The sequence below is a fragment of the Grammomys surdaster genome, unplaced genomic scaffold (assembly GCF_004785775.1).
Source record: "Grammomys surdaster isolate TR1022 unplaced genomic scaffold, NIH_TR_1.0 135, whole genome shotgun sequence".
In the NCBI taxonomy this organism is placed as follows: Eukaryota; Metazoa; Chordata; class Mammalia; order Rodentia; family Muridae; genus Grammomys; species Grammomys surdaster.
In genome coordinates, this window is record NW_021604593.1 from 4,867,996 (window position 1) to 4,887,934 (window position 19,939).

At 45.1% G+C, this 19,939-nt stretch overlaps 1 protein-coding gene across 1 annotated transcript in view; it reads right to left on the reverse strand.

Moving 5' to 3' along the window:
- Positions 1–390: 390 nt before the first annotated feature.
- Ercc3 (ERCC excision repair 3, TFIIH core complex helicase subunit) overlaps positions 391–19,939 on the reverse strand; it is a 28,313-nt gene continuing 8,764 nt past the window's right edge. The window contains exons 9-15 of the mRNA XM_028762698.1: positions 15,327–15,511; positions 11,550–11,752; positions 8,010–8,106; positions 4,712–4,829; positions 3,609–3,727; positions 2,052–2,204; positions 391–1,284 (exon numbers count right to left, since the gene is read on the reverse strand). Of these exons, the coding sequence (XP_028618531.1) occupies positions 1,153–1,284; positions 2,052–2,204; positions 3,609–3,727; positions 4,712–4,829; positions 8,010–8,106; positions 11,550–11,752; positions 15,327–15,511 (1,007 nt within the window). The 3' untranslated portion in view covers positions 391–1,152. The remainder of the gene's footprint in view (positions 1,285–2,051; positions 2,205–3,608; positions 3,728–4,711; positions 4,830–8,009; positions 8,107–11,549; positions 11,753–15,326; positions 15,512–19,939) is intronic.

The window sequence follows — 19,939 nt, forward strand, 5'->3', positions numbered from 1 at the left end:
TAAGCATGCAGCAGTTGGTCCTAGCGTCAACTTGCCTTAGAATACTATGAACTGTGTAGAGAATTGCAGACAACCACAACAGCCACTCCACGTGTGGCACCTGCCATGGGCCTAGATCTCCGAGGAGGGTGGCTGGCGGTAGAGACAATTACTCAGCTTTTGCTGGTTTGACCTTCCCTCCTGCCGTTAGCCTTCTTTACCCTGTTGATGTGATCTCTTTGCTGCTATCTGAAGCGTTCCTTTTCCAGGCGTCCATCCCTAAGGAGCAGCAGTCTTTCCATATTTGGCTCCAGAGTGGGACTGCTAACACAGCAAGCCTCATGGACTGAGCGATCACCCAGTTCTCAGCCTCTCGCGGGTAAAATAATAAAACCTCCTAGGTCGATAACATTTCAAAGTAAGCTAATTTAATATTGCAGAGCCCAAATCCCATTTTTAAATAGTAAAATATAAAACAAAACAAAAACAAGAAAAAGAGCTGAAGAGAAGACACAGACCCGCTTGTTCATCCTAGGAATCTCATAGTCACAGTTTGTGCACAGAGGACCAGTAGGGTAAAAAGTGAGAAAAGATAAAAAATATATACTAAGATAAAATTTTAGAAAGGAGGGAAAAGCCCTCACATGACATTATGAGACAAGGAATCTCCAAAGAGGCCGCTGTGATTGTTTCCTGTTAGCATCTACTGCTGGGCAGATAGCCTGCCCTTAAGAGTAGTTTGTTCCCCCAGACTCCCTTGGAGAAAACTAAATTTTCATTTGCAAGTGCTCATCAATTGGAGATTGTCTCTGGGTAAGGGATGGAAAAATGTGCCCACTTCTCAACTTGAAGTTCCAGAGACCTCCAAATTCCATTTTTTAATTCATTCAATAAAATGAAGACAAATGTACCTTAAGTGGTATAATTTTTATATACAGAAATGATCCACTTTTAACAAGTCTGAATAAAAAACAACAGCAGCCTTTCTTTCCTTTTTAAACCTGGGACCCATGAAGGCAGTCAAAGCCCCAACACTGGTTTCTAGCAGTCAGTCAACAGGTATTGCATTACATCGATAGGAAAAGACATAGTCTTGGACAGAAACAATCACACTGAGAAGTCTCTTTCTTCAACTCTTCAAGATCCAGTCTTCACCTGAGTACAGGGTGGGTGTCACTTCCTGAAACGTTTGAAAAGGGGGTGCACGTGCTTGGTGGAGCCTTTGCTTCGGGATGAGTGGTACTCCATATACACAGTGTCATCTGCCCCGGACAGAGAGCTCATGGTGCCAAAGCGCCGGGATGCCTATGGGGGAGAGGAAGACACCAGGCTAAGGTTAACCTCTAAAGGAACTGCTGCTTCCTTCCTGTCTTGCTCCAGCTAATGATCACCCTTCAGCTTTAATAGCACTAAATTTCTGAAATTGGAATTCCTGGAACACCTGATTCAATTTCACTTCTCTCCTTGAAAGGCCTGATCATCATAATCCTCATGATGCTTTCGCTGATTACACTGCATGGTCATGCCTGGGGCACAGCAGGCCTTCACTAAATACATGTGAGAGGCTGGGTCTTTTTAGAAGCCTCTAGAGTTTTTGACATACTTCAACTATTTTGAGTTCATCAACAGTCTCATTTCGAAGGCTGAGCTCTCTTACTGAGGAAAGCAGGGTGAGCCAGCTAACCCCAGACCAACAGATAAAGCACCTACTAGCTCCAGAGCCTGTAAGGTTCTCAACTTGGGCTCCAACATTAGCAGGCTGTCATTGTGGACAAGCAGGACCCCAGTCACCATCACTGTGAGCCCCTCTGTCTTACAATACATTTATAAGAAACCCACACTAAAAGATAATAGGGTTGGTTGTTCAAAAAAATTTCAGTTTTCCTCCAATCCTACTTGCTTGCATGCTCATAGGGTGTGTGTGTGTGTGTGTGTGTGTGTGTGTGTGTGTGTGTGTCTGTGTCTGTGTGTTTGTGTGTGTGTGTGTGTTTGCACACACGAGCGTATGGCATGTCTGTATACATGTGCCCACATACAGTGGGTGTCCTACAGGAGAACCTCTCTTCACTCACCTGGCCAGATCTAGAGCCAAACTCTCCAGCCACCACTTCCTCCTCTGCATCCAGGTCGGTGGCTGCCAGGACCTTCTGCAGGAGCTGCTGCTGTTCGTCTTTGGTGGAAAATGCCAGCTCCTCTTCCTCCATGCCGGCAAGCTTTGTGATTACCTACAAGAACAACGGGAAGCAAAGCCTGTTGTTCTTGCCTCCACATCCCCACTGCACCTGCTCCCTGTCACCTCTTCCCACCTTCGCTGGTCCTCCCAGAGCCTGACTACTGGTTCTTGACAGAGACTAAGGACCTCTGAATAAGCACATCAGATGAGGAATAAACAACTCCTCATATCTTTGGAATTGCACCATGGAGGAAAGGGAAACACGCAAAAGCACACACAGGGACTCCAACACACTACCTGGCATCTTGGGCTTCCATCAAGGAATACTTTATTCATACAAGAGATCACGAATTTACTGAACAGGGGCTAGAGATGGCTAGTAGATGAGAGCTCTGGCTGTTCTTCCAGAGGACCTAGATTCCGTTCCCAGCACTCACACGGTGGCTCACAGCCATCTCTAACTCCAGTTCCAGGGAACCCAACATCCTCGTCTGGCCTCGTGGGCACTAGGCACATACATACTACACGGACAAACATGCAAGTAAAACAGCCACACGCATAAAGTAAAAATTTAAAAATAATTGACCAGATTTTCTATAGCAGCAAGATGTTCTAGTTTCCTTTCTGTTGCTGTGATAAAGTACCCTGACCAAAGGCAACTGTCGGGGAGAATTGGTTTATCTGACTTTCATGTCCAGGCTGCAGTCCATTACTGAGGGAAGTCAAGGCAGGAACCCAAGGGAGGAACCTAAAGATAGGCCTGGTTGCATTAACTCTGACTAAGGAACTCACTTCGAAGCTAAAGAAGCATGGCAGGGCTGCTCTGATCACGGTGAATACTGAAAATCTCACCAATGTTTAAAGAGACCAATAGAAAATGTATCTGAACAGTGGCTGTTTCTGTCCTGTTGTGTTAAGAGCACACAGACATGTACATTAGGCAGCTATTGGTGTCTTTTCCCTCTGTTTCTTTATCATGCCATGTAACATCAACTGATATAACAGCAGTGGTTAAGTACTGTAAATCTGTAGCGTCACATTTAAGTTATGAGACCCTGAAACACTCAGCATTCCTAAGGGACTGCCATCCATTCTAAAAGACATACTGTGTTTGTGGTCATAGATGGGATAGCCTATCATGTCCGGTGGAGTTATTTCTTAGAATGTAAGCATGACATTAAGGACATGTGATCTGGAATCAACTAAAAGGCACTCCTGTGAAAGACTTTCTTACACACACACACACACACACACACACACACACACACACACACATGTCTCTTCCACAATACATCCTAATTGCAGTTTCCCCTTTAGCACCTCAGAACTGTCAGGCTAGCACAGTGTTATCCCAGAAATTTACAGAGACAACAGGTCATGAAGCTTGCCTGAATGTTGTCCCAGGCTGGGGCCTCCACTTCTGTCACAGCCTAACCAAAGGTAAATGAATACATACCTTAAAGCTGTAACCTTGATCTACCAAGAATCTCTGTCGCTTGGTGGAATAAGCCATTTCCTGTGTGTCCTGGGACACCAGGGAGTAGAAAAAGGCATTATACTCCTCAGCGACCATCCCTATAGGAAAATGGGAGAAAAGACAAGAAAATCCACAGCAGCCCCTGACCCACCGGGACCCCAGAGAGAAGCAAGCACTGCAGAGGGCAAGCTCTTCCAGCAATGTGCAGCCACCCTGACCACTCGGGGGCCATCAAAATTACTGTCCTATGTGAGTCAAGAAAAAGGGCAAGGATCCTGCTGGGCAGCGTGGGACTTGCCCTAGCATGCACAAAGAGGGCCTGGGTTTGATCCCCAGCATCACAAACATAAAAACAAACACATTTAAAAAGAAACAAAGAGGACAAGCAAGATGGTTGAGTGGATACTGGCACATGCTGCTAAGCCTGGTGACCTGAATTTGATCCTAGGGACTCATTAAAAGGACGATCAAAGGCAGCAGTGATTGGTCTACAGAGGGAAGCAGACAAATAAGCTCCTTTTAGGAACGAGGGATACTATAATGAGAGAGCCTCAAGGCCAGCACTAGGTCTCGAGGAGGAAGGGAGAACATTCAGACAGAAAGGCTTCGGTCTATGCTGACAGAAACATGAGGCCTTAAAGGGAAGATGCAGCTTCCCTTAGAGACTAAAGAAGTTGTGTGAGAACGGGAACAGAGACAGCTGTCAGAGAGGAATACAAGTGTGGAGGTCAGGAGCCTCTTCCGAGAGCAGTGCTCATCTCCAGACTTGATTCTTATTTAATGAGTGTATCTGCTTGTCCATGTGCGTATATGCTATGTGTGTACTGAAGACACCAGAACAGGGTGTTCAGATCCAATGCAGCTGAAGTTACTGTAAAAACTGTCATTCAAAGCTACCATGGAGAACGTGGGTCCCTGGAGCATGAGAAGGAATAAAGACCTTCCCACCAAGGTCTCCCTACTCTGAGGCAGAACAAACTGTGAGTGGACGCAGCAGCAGCTCACCCCAGTGTTGTAAGCTCTGTGCTGAGAGGCTGTGGTGGGCAGGCCCAGCCTGTGGCAGCAGAGGTAAGGAGCGTTACCTTTCTTGGCCCTGAGTACCCGCCCCAGTCTCTGGGCTTCCTGCCGTCTGGAGCCACCATGGGAAGAGATCTGAATGAGGACATTTGCTTCTGGCAGATCAAAGGATGTGTCACCAACCTATAGAAAAAAACCAGCTATGAGTCTGGAGTTTTAATATAGGGAACAGTAAGAACAACAACAACAACAAATCAACTAGTGCAGAATTTAAAATTTTAAATTTCTGTAGTTCTAGGGATAGAATTAGGGTTTCAGGCATGTTCTTGCATATGCTCTCACACTAAGCTACCTCCCCATCTGTGCTTGAGAGTCTACATTAGCTCTGGAGATCACTGATCATTTAAGGAGACACCCCCTCTTCCTCCTCTTAGTAAGGTCCTGCCACTGCATGCAGGGGAGACACAGTGGACCTCAGAATGGCCTCTGTAGAATCCAGCCTCAACCTTTCCCTTTTTGCTTCAGAAACGGATCTGTATAAAAACCTGTCTTACTTGATGCCCACTGGGAAGTGCCGCAGCACAGGTGGGACAGCATGCAAAGGAGAGCACTGCCACAGAGACCCTCTTTGAGGGCCAGCTCCTCAGCTTGGCGTTTCAGCCTATCTCTATAAGACCTGTCTCTCCATGCCTGCTTTCCCAGCCACAACTACTAGACATGGGAACACTCAAGTCTTCTAGACTTCAGTTCTACCTTCACCTGATTCTGACTATGGGTTGCAGCACCTGAGGTGACTCAGCAGGAAGGTGCTGGCTTCCAAGCCTAAAGTCCTAAGTTCAATCCCTGAGACTCCATGAAGTAAAAAGAGAGAAGCAGACCCCACAAGCTGTCCTTTCACCTCCACACACACAACATGGCACACTTGTGTCACCCCTCCCCCAAAGAGATAAGTGTAATTAAACAATTTTAAAGATTTCTGAATGTTTAATCAAATGTATAATCTCACTATAGCTCTGGTTCTAAACACACAACACATACACTTGGCACTATGCTTCCATTGCCCCTTGCAACACAAACAAATGCTGCTTAAAACATCTGAGTTGCATATACAAACTTTTCTGCTCTTATATAATGATTTAATTATGACAAAAGAGACTTCTGGAGCTCCATCTCCCTTCAGGTCTGCACTTGCAGAGTTGTGCCCTACTCCATAGCCCTGCCTGTCTCCCAGGAGGTCTGCTCTAACCAGAGACACAGGTGAGACCCCCACCCCGATACATCACCTGCTGGGACCCCACAGAGCCCAGTCAGAGCTCCATCTCACCTCCACCTGCACTTAGCAATTCGACCCTCATTCCCACAGCTTGGTTTCCCTCTCAGAAGACCTGCTCTAACCTGGGACACACAGTTCCACCTACCTCCTGGGAGGCCTGCTGCAGCCTGAGACACCCAGGACAAATAGATGGTGAAAGACAAGTGCAAGAACATAAGCCAGTGCAATGTGGCACCTTCAGAACCCAGCTCTCCTACTACAGCAAGCCCTGCATACCCTAACACACTTAAGGAGCAAGACTGTGACCTTAAATCCCATTTCATGAAGATGAAAGAGGCTTTTAAAGAGGACGTAAATAATTCTCTTAAAGAAATACAGGAAAACACAGTCAAACAAATGAAGGAAATGAACAAAATGAAGCAAAAAGTAAAATGGAAATAGAACCAATAAAGAAAACACAAATGGAGGCAATCCTGTAGATGGAAAACCTAGGAAAGAGGTCAGGAGCTACAGATACAAGCATCACCAACAGAATACAAGAGACAGAAGAGAGAATCTCAGATGTAGAAGACACCATAGAAGAAACTGATACATCAGTCAAAGAGAATGCCAAGTGTAAAAAGTTCTTAACCCAAAATATCCAGGAAATTCAGGACACAATGAAAAGGCCAAACCTAATAATAATAATAATAATAATAATAATAATAATAAGTAGTAGTAGTAGTAGTAATAATAAAAATGAGTGTGAAGATTCCTGGTTCAAAGGGCCAGAAAACATCTTCAACAAAACCACAGAAGAAAACTTCCCTAACTTAAAGAACGAGGTGGTCACAAATGTACAAGAAGCCTACAGAACACCAAATAGATTGGGCCAGAAAAGAAAATCCTCCCACCACATGTTAATCAAAACACTAAATGCACAGGACAAAGAATATTAAAACTTGGAAGAGGAAAAGGCCAAGTAACATATAAAGGCAGACCTATCAGAATTACACCTGACTTCTCAACAGAGACTAAAAGCCAGAAGATCCTGGACAGACATCATACAAGGCCTACGAGATCACAGATGCCAGCCCAGACTACTATACTCAGCAAAACTCTCAATCTCATAGATAGAGAAACCAAGATATTCCATGACAAAACCAAATTTAAACAGTATCTACTAATCCATCCCTACAGAGTATACTAAAAAGAAAACCCCAACACAAGGAGGGAAACTACACACAATAGAACATAATTAATCACCTCACAATAAACCCAAAAGAAGAGAATCACACACACATTACCACCAACAACAACAAAATAACAGGAATTAACACTCATTGGGCATTAATATTTCTCAACATCAATGGACTCAACTCACCAATAAAATAACATAGGCTAACAGAGTGGACATGTAAACAGGATCCAGCATTCTGCTGTATACAAGAAACAGACTTCAGCAACAAAGACGACATTACCCCAGAGTAAAGGGCTAGAAAAAGGTTTTGCAAACAAACAGTACCAAGAACCAAGCTGGAACAGCCATTCTAATAGCCAATAATAAAATATACTGTCAACCAAAGATAATCAAGAGATAGGGAGGATTCTTCATACTCATCAAAGGAAAAACCAACCAAGATGAAGTCTCAATTCTGAGCATCTACACCTTAAATGCAGGGGCACTCACATTGGAAAAGAGACTTTAATGGTGGCACTGATGTCATGCTCAAGCTGGGCCTACCCAAGGCCATTGTGGCACTGGTCCCTCACCATCAAGGCCCATCAAGGCCCAGGACAGAAGCTTCCCAAATACTCAGCATCTCCAGCTCCAAAAAGGAAGCCTCATCCAATACCTGCTTTTGCCGGAGTAGAAAACACACGTAATGCTTTCTGTAAAGGAAATAAAATTTAAGTCCCTATATTCCAGGAAACAGTGGGACAAACCTGAGAAGCAAAAAGCCCTTACAGTTAATGTGTAAGCTATCTCTCACAGGACCCAGGCACACACAGGAAGGCCTCCAGCATAATGAGCCACCATCCCAGAGCTCAGTGCACCTCCCAGGCCCCAGGAAGAGTGCAGCACTGCTCCACCAGCCTGCACCACGTACCTTGGAGATGAAGATGGTGTTGATTTTGGGGTTGTGCTTGAAGTTCTGGAGAATCTGCATCCTTTCCCCCTGGGACGTGGGCCCATAGATATAAGGTCTAGAGAAGAGCAGGAAGTTTTAGAAACAACCAAGAATCACACATGGGCAATTAGAAACTGCTTTTGCTACAAAGCCCTGACTTCTCGCCTGGGCCTTCAAGGTCACTAAAGCAGGGTGCAAGCTTGGCATCTTTGCCTGAGTTTGTGTCTGTGTCCTTTCCTTAAGGACAGACTCCTGCTTGACTCTGGTTTGAATGAAAATGGCTCCACCAGTACATACGTTTGAGTACTTGGTCCCCAGTTGGTGAAACTGTTTGAGAAGGATGGGAAATGTGTCCTTGTTAGAGGAGGTGCGTCACTAAAGGCAGGCTTTGAGGCTTCAGAAGACTCCTATTATTCCCAGTGCTCGCTCCTGCTCACTCGTTTGTTCTCCCTCCCTGTCTTGAGGATCAAGATGTGAGCTCTCGGCTGTTACTGCTGTCATGCTCCACCACCATGAATGCTAACTCTGAAACCATTAGCCCAAATTAAACACTTTTTATAATTCACAGTATCTTATCACAGCCTAGAAAAGGAACTAAGACAACATGACAGACACTTAGGATGTCTGCCTACCTGACCTGTCTTCTCTCTAACGAAGGATGAAGACACACTTGTCCAGCCTTGATGTGGTTTTTGTTTTATCTTAATATATTTAATAGTCATGTCTGATTATTCTCTCTCAGAAGTCTGCTCTTTAATAATGACAAACAGAAAGGGAGTGGATGTGGAGGGGAAGGGAGATAGGGAGGGACTGGGAGCAGCAGAGGGAGGTGAAACTAATCAAAATATACTGTATGAGAGAAGAATCTTTTTTTTTTTTTTTTTTTTTTGGTTTTTCAAGACAGGGTTTCTCTGTGTAGCCCTGGCTGTCCTGGAACTCACTCTGTAGACCAGGCTGGCCTCGAACTCAGACATCTGCCTGCCTCTGCCTCCCAAGTGCTGGGATTAAAGGCGTGTGTCTTTTTACCTCAAAAGGAAAACCAAACCAAACTACCACCACCAAAAGGATGAAGGCACCAAGTGTTTCTGTCCTATACCCAATGACCTTGGATTCAAGGACAGCAAAGCACTGAGGCAAGAAAAACAACCCCACACACCACGTGAGTCCTTGCTCTTCCTGCTTCAATGCCTGTGGCTCTAGGCACAATCTACAGCAAGCAGAATCCTTGATTTCACACAGTGAAAGCATCCAAGAAACACTGCTGCATCCCAACCACAGGCTGATCACAGCTGAGAATGACACTTGCAGGCATCCCTTCACCAGCCTCGCTGCTTCTCAGCACTCTCCCTCAACACTTAGCTCAATATCCTCTTTTGTTTTCAGCTTTCCACCAGAGGGCAAAGGCTACCTGATAATCTTGCTGCCCATTCCCCAATGCAGATAGGAGCCATTCCCTTGCTTTTTGTCTGAGCATACTAGTGGCCTGTTTCTGTGGCTTCTTAGTGACAATAATGATAATAGGAAAAGCATTGGGTACTCTGGACACACCACTAAGCTGGGTATCTCATAAAAAATGTAAAAGGCAGACTGCAGGTTCCCAGTTTATACCCCGCAACTGAAGACCAGGAGCCCAGAATAGCATCCAAAGCCTGGGCCACAGCCCACTGCTGCTTCTGTTCCATGTAGCATTACCACTGTAGCATACCCCTTAGCATGCCTGCAATCAAGTGTCGCATCTGTGTGGAGGCTGTGACAGCTGTGCATGCAGACAGGTGGCCTTTGGTCAGCCCAGATGTCAGCAGCCTGTCCCTGGCCCCATGAGAAGCCAGGACCCTCCCTATAAGCCCCCTAGCATTTTCTGTCAGCATGTTGGGAGACCGGCTAGGAAGCCGCACACATTGGAACAGGCTTTAGGAATTCCACTGGCAATTCCTCTATCATCTGGAAAATTGCTCATACGGTTGCAGGCACTTGGATTCTGAGGCTTCTCCTATACAGAAAATGGAACAGAAGGGTGTCAACCCTCCATGATGAGAACCTGTCATTTGGAGAACACATAAGATAACAGGCACAAGCTCTCTCTTCAATAAGTGCTGCAGGTCAATGTGACCAGGAGGCAAAAGAGGTTCAGAGAAGCAAATCCCCTTCCTGAGGTCACACAGCTGGGAATGTGATCTGTCAGACTCCACTGTTCCCTCTGCTGCCTTGCCCATCACTCTCCTGCACTGAACTACAGTGAAGCACACTCTTTTACTATCGAGACGGGAAGAACAAAATACCTGGAGATTCTCTGCCATGTACCAGGGCTTCCACCATAAGCTAAGAATGAAGCCAGGCCCAGAGTCCACAGTATTACTTCAAACGCAAGAAAATAAATCATGCTGGGAAGAAGGGGGATGCGGGTGATAAGAAAGGGGAACTGGAGAAGGAAGTCAGGTTCAAGGGAGAAACAGGTAACAGGGGAAACAGAGAATTCAAAGATGACAAACTTTTCCTCCTTCAAACCTGCCAGGTCATGTGTTCCAACAAAACACAAATTGAGACCAGGCAACAGAGGTTCCAATGCAAGAAACCGGTCAGGGAGATTTATTATAAGACAGTGTCCACAGAGAGCTCTCTGGTGGCATCAGGGACATCTCTAACCCTAGCTAGGCTAGAGGAGAACCAGAGAATGATGTGCATGAGCCCAACAGGCAAAGAAAAGGAACTGGGAGTTCCCATGATGTCACTGAGAGGGAACCCATGCTTATAAAACATAAGTTTGAGAATTAACATACAGAAAACCAAAGCAAGAAAAAAATTCCATGAAAAACAAACTGCATTCATAAAATGCAACCATAATATACTGTAAAACTGCCTGGACAACAATGGCACCATCAGACCCACACAACACTGACTATTAGCTTAACCCACAGCTCGTTCTGTTCTGTGAGGAGGAGGAGTGTCGAGTGCTAAGAGAGAAAGTGAAGCCTCAGCTCTCACAGTAGGAAGTTAACAGGCTTTCAACAGTGACAATCCAAAAACTGTCACAAAAGCTATCAGCTAGAAAGCAAAAAAGGAAACAGAAACGAGTTGAAAGTGGCTCGTTCCAGGGAACCATGTAGGAAACGGGCAGGAAGCTGCTCACCGTCACAGCACACTACACCCCTGAAACATGCGCCCAACCAAACCTGTCTTCCCTTATGCTGACTCTGTCAGGCATTTGGTCATAGTGATGAGAAAAGCAAGTACACTTAACACTAGTCTCTCCCCTTCCCCACCCACTTCTCCTGGACCATAGGTCTGGCTTCAACTCTATCCCTGTTCTCACTTAGCCTGAAATGTTTGGACTCCAGTTCAGGGTGGCCAGGTTCCTCTTTGTACATTTTCTAGCCTCTGACCCTGACTATATGCTTCTCTGCCTTGCAAGTTACTGGGACGAGGGCAGGGAACAGAGACTGTCAGGTCCCAGGGAGTTTTTGAGAGCGCAGAGACAGGCACTTGCCATCCTCTAAGAAGGGATCAGGAGGCACCACTCACTTGTTCAGCCGAATGGCATATTCCTTCAAGGCGAATACATTGTCAGCAAAGACAATAATCTTGTCATTCCTCCTTTCATGGAACTTGATGAGAAACTGGCAGGCTCTGAACTTGTTGGGATTCATGGTGTACAACAGGATTCGTTTCTTTGTTTTGATCGCTACATACTCTCGGTAGAACTCAGGAGACATCGGGCACCAAACCTGAGATGCAATAAGATAAGGAATGAATAGGGGTCACTTTACAAACAAATCATCACACCATTAAGGACTTTTGATGCTCTTTCATTTAGCACCATTAGCTTAGGAAAAAGAAATTCAGGTGCCAGCGGAACGGCTAAACAAGCAGAGGTGCTTACGTCTGTAAAAGGCCTACTGACCCGAGTTTGATTCTTCAACTCCACAAGGTAATAAGAGAGAAACAATTCCCAGGGGTTGTCCTCACCCTTCAAGGCACACACAGGAATAAGGCAAGAGAAGGAAATTAAAGAAACACAAATTTCCTACTAGGAAAAGAAGGCAAACTATCCTTATTACATATAAGAGATCCCAAAATTCTACCAGAAAATTTCTATTAAAAATCAATGACTTCAGCAAAGTGTCGGGATACAGAATCAACTTGCAAAAATGAATAGCTCTTCTATGCACCACTAACATACAGAGAAAGAGACCATGGACAGACACACTCCCATTCACCACAGCTTCAAAGAAAATAAAGTATCTATCTAGGAATAAACCTAACCAGGGAAGTGAGAACATTAAATCACTGAAGGATGAGGTTGAGGAAGACAGTGAAAACTGAAAGACCATCCCGAGCTCATGAGATGAGAATTAATATTGTAAAAATGGCCATTTCTACCAAAAGCAATGAACAGATTCAATGTAATCCCAATTAAAATCCCCACATTTCTTCAGAAAAAGATATCCTATGTTTCTTATATAATAGAACCAGAAAAGACCCTAGATAGCCCAAGTAATCCTGAGAAGAAAGAGTAATGCTGAGAACTCACCATCCCAGACTTCAAGACATCACAGCAATAGTAATAAAGACAGTATGGTACTGGCACCAAAGCAGACATGCAAACCAATGTAACAAAACCAAAGACGAGAACATATAACTACAGCCACCTCTTACTGGATGAAGATGCCAAAAACATGCTGCAAGAAAAATATCATCATCAAACAGTGCTGGGGAAACAGATGTCCACATGCAGAAGAATGAAATTAGACCTGTATCTACCACCCTGCACAAAACTTAACCCCAAATGGACCAAAGGCCTAAGTGTGAAACTGGAACTGCAGCTGCTAGAGAACGCACCACAGGACAGTGGGTAGGAAAAGAACTTCCCAAATAGGACTCCATCTGCCTAAAACTTAGGTCCAACAACTGACAAGTGAGACTTCATAAAACTAAAGAGCTTCTGAACAGCCAAGAAACAATCAGCTGAGTGAGGAGGAAGCCCTGCACGTGGGAGAGAATTTCTGAAAGCTATACATGACAGAGGGTTACTACCCAGAATTGTATAAAAACCTCAAAAAGAGGCCATAAATTTTAGAGGGAGAAGCATGGAGTGGAGTTTAGAACGGTTAGGGGGAGAAAAGGGAAAGAATGATATAATTATACTTTAATAAAAAATAAAATAGTGGCTGGAGAGACAGCTCAGCAGTTAAGGCCACTTACTGCTCTTCTGGAGGACCTGAATTTGATTTCCAGTACCCATACAGCAGCTAACAACTGTCTAACTTCAGACTCAGGGAATCCAGTGTCCTCTTTTGGCCTTCAAGGGCACTGAAAGCATGTGCTATACAGACACACATGCACATAACCACTCATACAAACAAAAAAACTTTAAAAATAAAAAATTAATACTCCATATTGACCTGCAACTAACTTAACAATGATTTTTAAATGCAGTACTATCCAGGTAACTGTTTTCAGTGAGCTGCTAGTGTAAGAAGCCAGCAGCCCCTCCACTGAGACCACAGCACCACAGACCAGTACTGCTCCAGTACTCCTCTTCTTGGAGGGCCAGCAGCACATCAGACTCTCCTGGAAGTGCAAAGTCCTTTGCTACTATGTTCCCGTGCACGCAGCAGCTATGCTCCCAGGCAGCATCTAGGTTCCCGTGCATGCAGCACCTATGTTCCCGTGCATGCAGCAGCATCTGTGTTACCAGGCAGCATCCTGGTGATAGGAGCTCTCATTCTTCCCTGTAGTGGGATATTTCCCCACTACATTTTACAATAAAGCTCGGTAATTTGGGAGGAGCTAATGTGGGAGGAGCGGAGAGAAAGGGGGAGAAGGAAGAGGAGGAGCGAGGGAGAGGAACGAGGGAGGGAAAGATGGCTAAGGATGTGTGTGTTTGTCTCCAGCAGTCTAAGGTAGTTATAATATCTAGGTTAGGTATTGGGTAACAACGCTAATTGTGTGGGCATCTTGTTAATTGAACATTTCCAAATGTATAAAGCCTTTGGATAATAATTAAACGTTAGAGTCTCATTTCTACCAGGTACCACGTGGATGGTGGCTATTGTCTGGGGATCAGCCAAGCTTTGTGGAGACAGTGTGGTAGATTGGCAGAGCCATCTCCCACGCTGGCGTCCGGTGGGTGCCAGGGCCAGTGCTTCTAGTCGTCCTGAGCCGCGGTCAGAGCCGAGCAGTGGCATGCCTCTCACCGCTGCTCTTGGCCTCAGGCCTTGTCTAGTCAGGAACATGGTGGCCCCATAAGAACAAGCCAGATTAGACCATGTCGTTTTAAATATTATCCTCAACACCTTCCTGTTCCTTGAACCCCAATCCTCACCCACAAATTATACTCTAATAAATGTGTCTTAATTTGTTTCTGTGTGTGCAGGAGATGAACCCAAAGTCTCTCTTGCACATGCTAGACAAGGGCTTTGTCACGAAACAAGTAACAAAAGCACTTACAAAAACACTTTAAATATAAGATTAAATTTTATAATTATTATAATATAAGTAAAATAATATCTATCAATATTAAAAAGAGTTTTCTATTGCTATGTATCAAACTGGGGAACATCATATGAAAGATTCAAAGGAATCTTTGAATAATTCAAAGGAATGAACTATAGCTACATGCATAATCAAGAAAACTCTGCAGGGCTGGCAGGATGGCTCAGTGGGTAGGGTGATTGACAAGTATAACACAAGTTCCATACCAGTGACTGCCCTGTGGGGCAGGAGAGAAAGGAGGGAAGTGCTGTCAGGCAATGAGCAGCAACACTACGCTGCTAACAGACACACTTATGAGAGGGTTATTTTCTCAAACTCATCTCAATCACATGTCCATTTCCCAGAGGCTACCCTACTCTAGCTATTGAGTGGCAGCCATTTTAAAGTGCTAAGATGGATGGTTTTGTCATTCCTTCACTAAAAACAGTATTAGAAAAATGTGTTCTCAGAAATAATACCATAAAGACCAATTTCTGGGACTCTGGCACTGAAATTAGCCTAAGTGGTTGACCTCAGAAGCTGCTGCAGCGGCAATCCTTCAGGGTGAAGGTGGGCAGCAGGGCGTGAACTATGCAGAGGCATAGTCTGCGCCAGCTCGCTAACTTAACCATATGACAGAGACAGAGGATCTCAGTGTACTCTGCTATCAAGTGTGGCTCACCTACCAGGTGACTACAGTGCAACATGCTCACTGAGACTGGGTTCTGACCTGCTTGTCTGCCCAGGAGGAATTTATCAGAAGATCCCCACTGGATCTTCCCATGGGAGGAGCCCTTACTTCACACACCACCAGGGAGCAAATACCTCAGCACACTGCACTTTGGCGATATAGCCATTGTTCTGCAGCTCCATCCAGTTGGCTTCATAAAGCTTGGGCCCAATCAGGAAATTTAAGTCAACAATTTTGTCATCTTCCCGGACAAGGGTTGCAGTCAAACCAAGCTTACAGTGAGCCTGCACAATGGTCAGCACCCGCCGGAACATCTTGGCTGCAAGAAGAAAAGAAACATCATCACTGTCTACACTGACAAGGTCCCACGCAGCTTGCAACTTGGCACTGGTCTGTGGTGCCCTATGGGTAGCCTTGCTACTAGAGAGCTGAAGTCTGGTTCCAGAGAAGAAGGACAAGGCAACAATATTTCACCATGGTTTTAGACCTGTTCAAAGATAGAAAGAAGAAAGGACAAATGACCTCAGGGAGTTCCAAACTCACAAATGCCAGCATTTGTCAACACTGTCAAGCAAATATGACTTGCCTCCAAGCCACACAAATTACTCAGGCTGAAGCCTATCCCCAGGTTACAGGTAGGGAATCTGGGATGAGGGACAGAGAGAAAGCCAGCTCTTCTCTGCTTACTACAATCTCCATGCAAAGCAGAGAGCAAACAGAGCCCATGGGAATGGCAAGGCTCAGCCTCCTCCGTACCTGTCCCTCTTCTAAAGACACCAGTTAAACAGGTGTGTGGTACAGCCCTTTAATCTCAGCACTCTGAAAGCAGAAGCAGGGAAGGGAGTTCAAGACAAGCCTGCTCTATGCAGTTAGTTCCAGTATAGCCAGGACTACAGAGTGAGACCCCTTCATTACTTACTTTCATCAAGAGGCATCTTTCATTGCCTTCTTTTGCTTTGATTGTTATAATTCCTGATTATCAAATAAACACATAAACTGGATACAACCTTTAAAACTCTTGCACGGGCATGTAATGTGTCTGTATGTGCTTGTATGTGAATGTAGGCACCGACATGCTGCAGCGTGCATAGTCTCAGGCATCGGTCCTCACCTTGTTTGGGGCAGGCTCCTCTAGTGGTGCACTGCAGCCGCATGCAGGGCTTATACTGTCAACTCCCACCTTCCCACAGGAGTGCTAAGGTTATAGATAGCACCCTAGCAAGCCAGCTTATGTGGGGGGGCTTTGGGACTTGAACTCTGGTCCTCTAATTTGTAGGTTCCATGGCCACAGCTTTAAAAATCTGTAACACTTTGGTAGGTTAATATGTTTTGTGTTGGGGGACTAGTGTGATTGATAGCTCAGCAGGCAAAGACACTTGCTGCCAAACCTGATGACCTAAATTCAGAGTCAGAGATCCATGTGGTAGAAAGACAGAACCAACTCCTGCTGACCTCCACACACTAGACATGGCATGCACATGCCCTCCCTGAAAATAAGTAAGTAAGTAAATATAAAAGCTTCCTCCAGTGGTTTGGAGACAGCTCACTCCCACCCCTGACAGGAGCTGTTACTCTATTTCTCAATAAAACCTGGCTCGCCTGCCTTTCCAAATGTGGGCAAACTGTCTGTGTGGTGGAGCTGTAGGTCTGGCTCAGTGGAAGACCATACACTTCACAGGCATAAAGCCTGGCTTCAACCTTCACTACCCTCTCACACATGACTCATGCTTATCTTATAATTAAAGAGGAGGCCAGTGATCCTTCAAAAAGAAACCCAACCAGAAGATGAAAAGGCCAGAATCTTCCAAAAGACAGATCAAACACAAGAGCCATAGAATGACAGGGTGATCATATCCCAAGTAAGCAGCTAACTTTAAATTTCATACACACTAATGCTTAACAACTGTGAAAACTTACATCTTCGAACACAACAAAAACTATTCCAAACACAAAACAAGGCACAAGCAAAAGTTTCTCTCAAGGTTATCTCTGAGCAAAGACTGCTGGCCCAGAAGAGCAATACCAAAGGATCCCAGGCTTCCCTTAGTAAGAGTGCGTTAGAGGCCCAGGCAACAAGAACAACACACTGTGGGCATGGGAGGCAGATCAGGTATCAGGGACAAAGTAGGACCTGATCTGGACTTCCAGCCACTACTGCATTTCCCTAGTCTGCTTCCAGCATCTGCCATGACTGTCCCAGGTAAGGGAGACATGCTGTGCAGAGGACAGCTTCGCTGTCACAGACAAAGCACCAAGCATCCCACAAGTCTCCCATTACCCCTCTGTCAATGGTAGCCCTCTTCCTTGAGGAGACCAGTACCCTGACTTCTGATGCCAAAGAAACATCTGCCTTCTCCTTGAAGTTTATATAAATGGAGGCATGTCCTCACTCTGGGTGGAGCTCGAATCACTATTACGTAAAGCTAAGTCCAAAGTCCATTTGAGATGACTCAATTGTACCTCTGTATCTCTAATGCCAAGCACAGGATGTGAACTTAAAAGGTGCTCAATAAATTCTCATTAAAACAGTAGTAGACCTAGCATAGCACCTTCCACATTGGAAGAATTAACCCCCCCGAGTGCCCCAACTCAATTTCTTCTTCCGGAGGGGGGGGGGGGGGGGGCTGCAGGTGGGAGGCAGTGTCTCATGTAGCCCAGGCTGGACAAGAACTCTCTACGTGACCAAGGATGACCTGGAACTCCTGATCCTCCTTCATTCCAGGCTTAAAGATATGTGTCACTATGCCTTGTTTATGTGACACTGGGGATCAAACCCAGAGGTCTATGTGTGTTAGGCCAGCACTGTCCTAACTGAGCTATCTCTCCAGTTCATTACAACACAAATGTATTAATAAAATGGCCCACCAGGGTTCCTTTGAAAAGACCTCTAAAAGGAAACAGCAATCTCTATCTTTCAAGATCTCAGAGATGCAGCACACTCCTGGATCCAACGTAGTAAACATAGGATCTACAACCAATCTACTACTTTGCTCTCATCTCTGTTTAAGAGCAGCTCTTGGGGCTGGATTGTCAGTCAATAGGGGCTTAGAATGTTATTAGTTCATCCTCTGTTGTCATAACAAATGCACATTAAAGTCTGCGATCAGGGGACCCACCTGTGTGGGCTTTTGTACGCCTCACAGCAGACGGCAGCACACATGCAGAAAGGTTCCCGTGGACTTTGGAAGCCAGGGTGGCTCTCTATAGCTACTGGTTCTTGCAGGAGCTACTTGGCATCTCAGAAGAGAACAAATCCCTTCTGTGGGTGAGACACATGACTAAAGCCCTTGTCTTAAACACTCCACTATTTCTCAGAAATGTCTACAAAATATGAACTCCTACACAACACACTCAAACCAGAGCAAAGCTTGAACTCAGATCCCAGTTTCTGTTTAGACGCAGTAAGGTTGTGAAGGAGACCAGAGAGCGGAGAGCACGCTACGAGCTCTATCTGCATCACCTGAACAGTGGCATGTATTACGTACACTCTCAGGGAGAATGCCTCAGCCTTCCCAGGCTTCACCACAGAACAACCTGAAATCCATCCACAAGCTATGACTTTCTACACCATCAGCTTTAATCCTGGCAAGTCTGATACCTATACTCTTTAAAGTTGAGTTTCTAAATTATCTCAAAGTAAAAGTTAACTCTACAGGGAGGGGGGATCAGTTCTATAAATTTTAATACACGCATAGATTTGTATGTCTACATCAAAATCAGGACATAGATCAATCCACCACTCCCTCAAAACTGTCTAATGCTGTCCTTTAGTGCCCTTGAGTGCTGGCCAGTTCACCAGCATGGTATCTTTTTGAGAAGGTCAAATAAGTCTGACCATGTTTCTTTCAGCACCATGCCCTGAAACACAAGCTCTGGTGCACTCACTCTTCTTTACTGCCAAGCTGTGTTCCAGTGTACAGATGTGCCACTGTCTGCCCAGCTTAACATCCCCAGGTGATCACTGAATTCTGAAAAATACGAAGAGTAGCTATGGAAACACTTGTGTATAGACATTTTTAAATAAATCTGGTTTCATTTCCTAAGATGGCCAGGAATGGGACAGATGAGTAACGCTATGATTTTATAGTAAATGTCAGTATGTCCTACAGAGTAACCATCCACTCAGCAATCCCTCTGTTCCAGAGCCTCCTCTGCACTAGAAATGCCAGTATTCCATTTTAGCCATTCTATGGGGTAAGTGTGGCATCTTGTGCTTTAATAGCCATGTCTCTGATGGCTAGTGATGCTTGGCACTCTCCAAATGCTGGCACAGCACGTGTCTATCCTCTGACAGCACTAATCAGTATGTCTAAAGTCTAACAAGCTCCTGATTGTCCTCTGGAAACATGCTGTTTCCAGAGCTTCCCCATTTCAAAGAAAATCCTACTGCCTTTCCTTCACTCAAACCAAAGCCTTTGCCTCTTCCTTGATCTTAGCTTTCTTTCTGACCTCACATCTAACCTGTTCATAGTTCTGCAGTATGTCCAATAAGATTGTCTTCATCTTACTGTGTTCTCCCTGGGTCAAGCCTCTTCTTGGGTCTCCTTTCATTGCTCCCAAAGTGCTCAACAGCTAGAGTGATCTCTCCTGCACTTCAGCTCAGGTTACCGCCTGTTTCTGTCCTTCATGCAGATGGCAGCTCACTTAGAGGCTGAAGAGTATAAGCCAGATCTCCACCATGCCTATGAGGTCTACAAGATGCTGACACCTGCCATGGGTTCCAGTCTTGACTGATCTTCCCAGAACT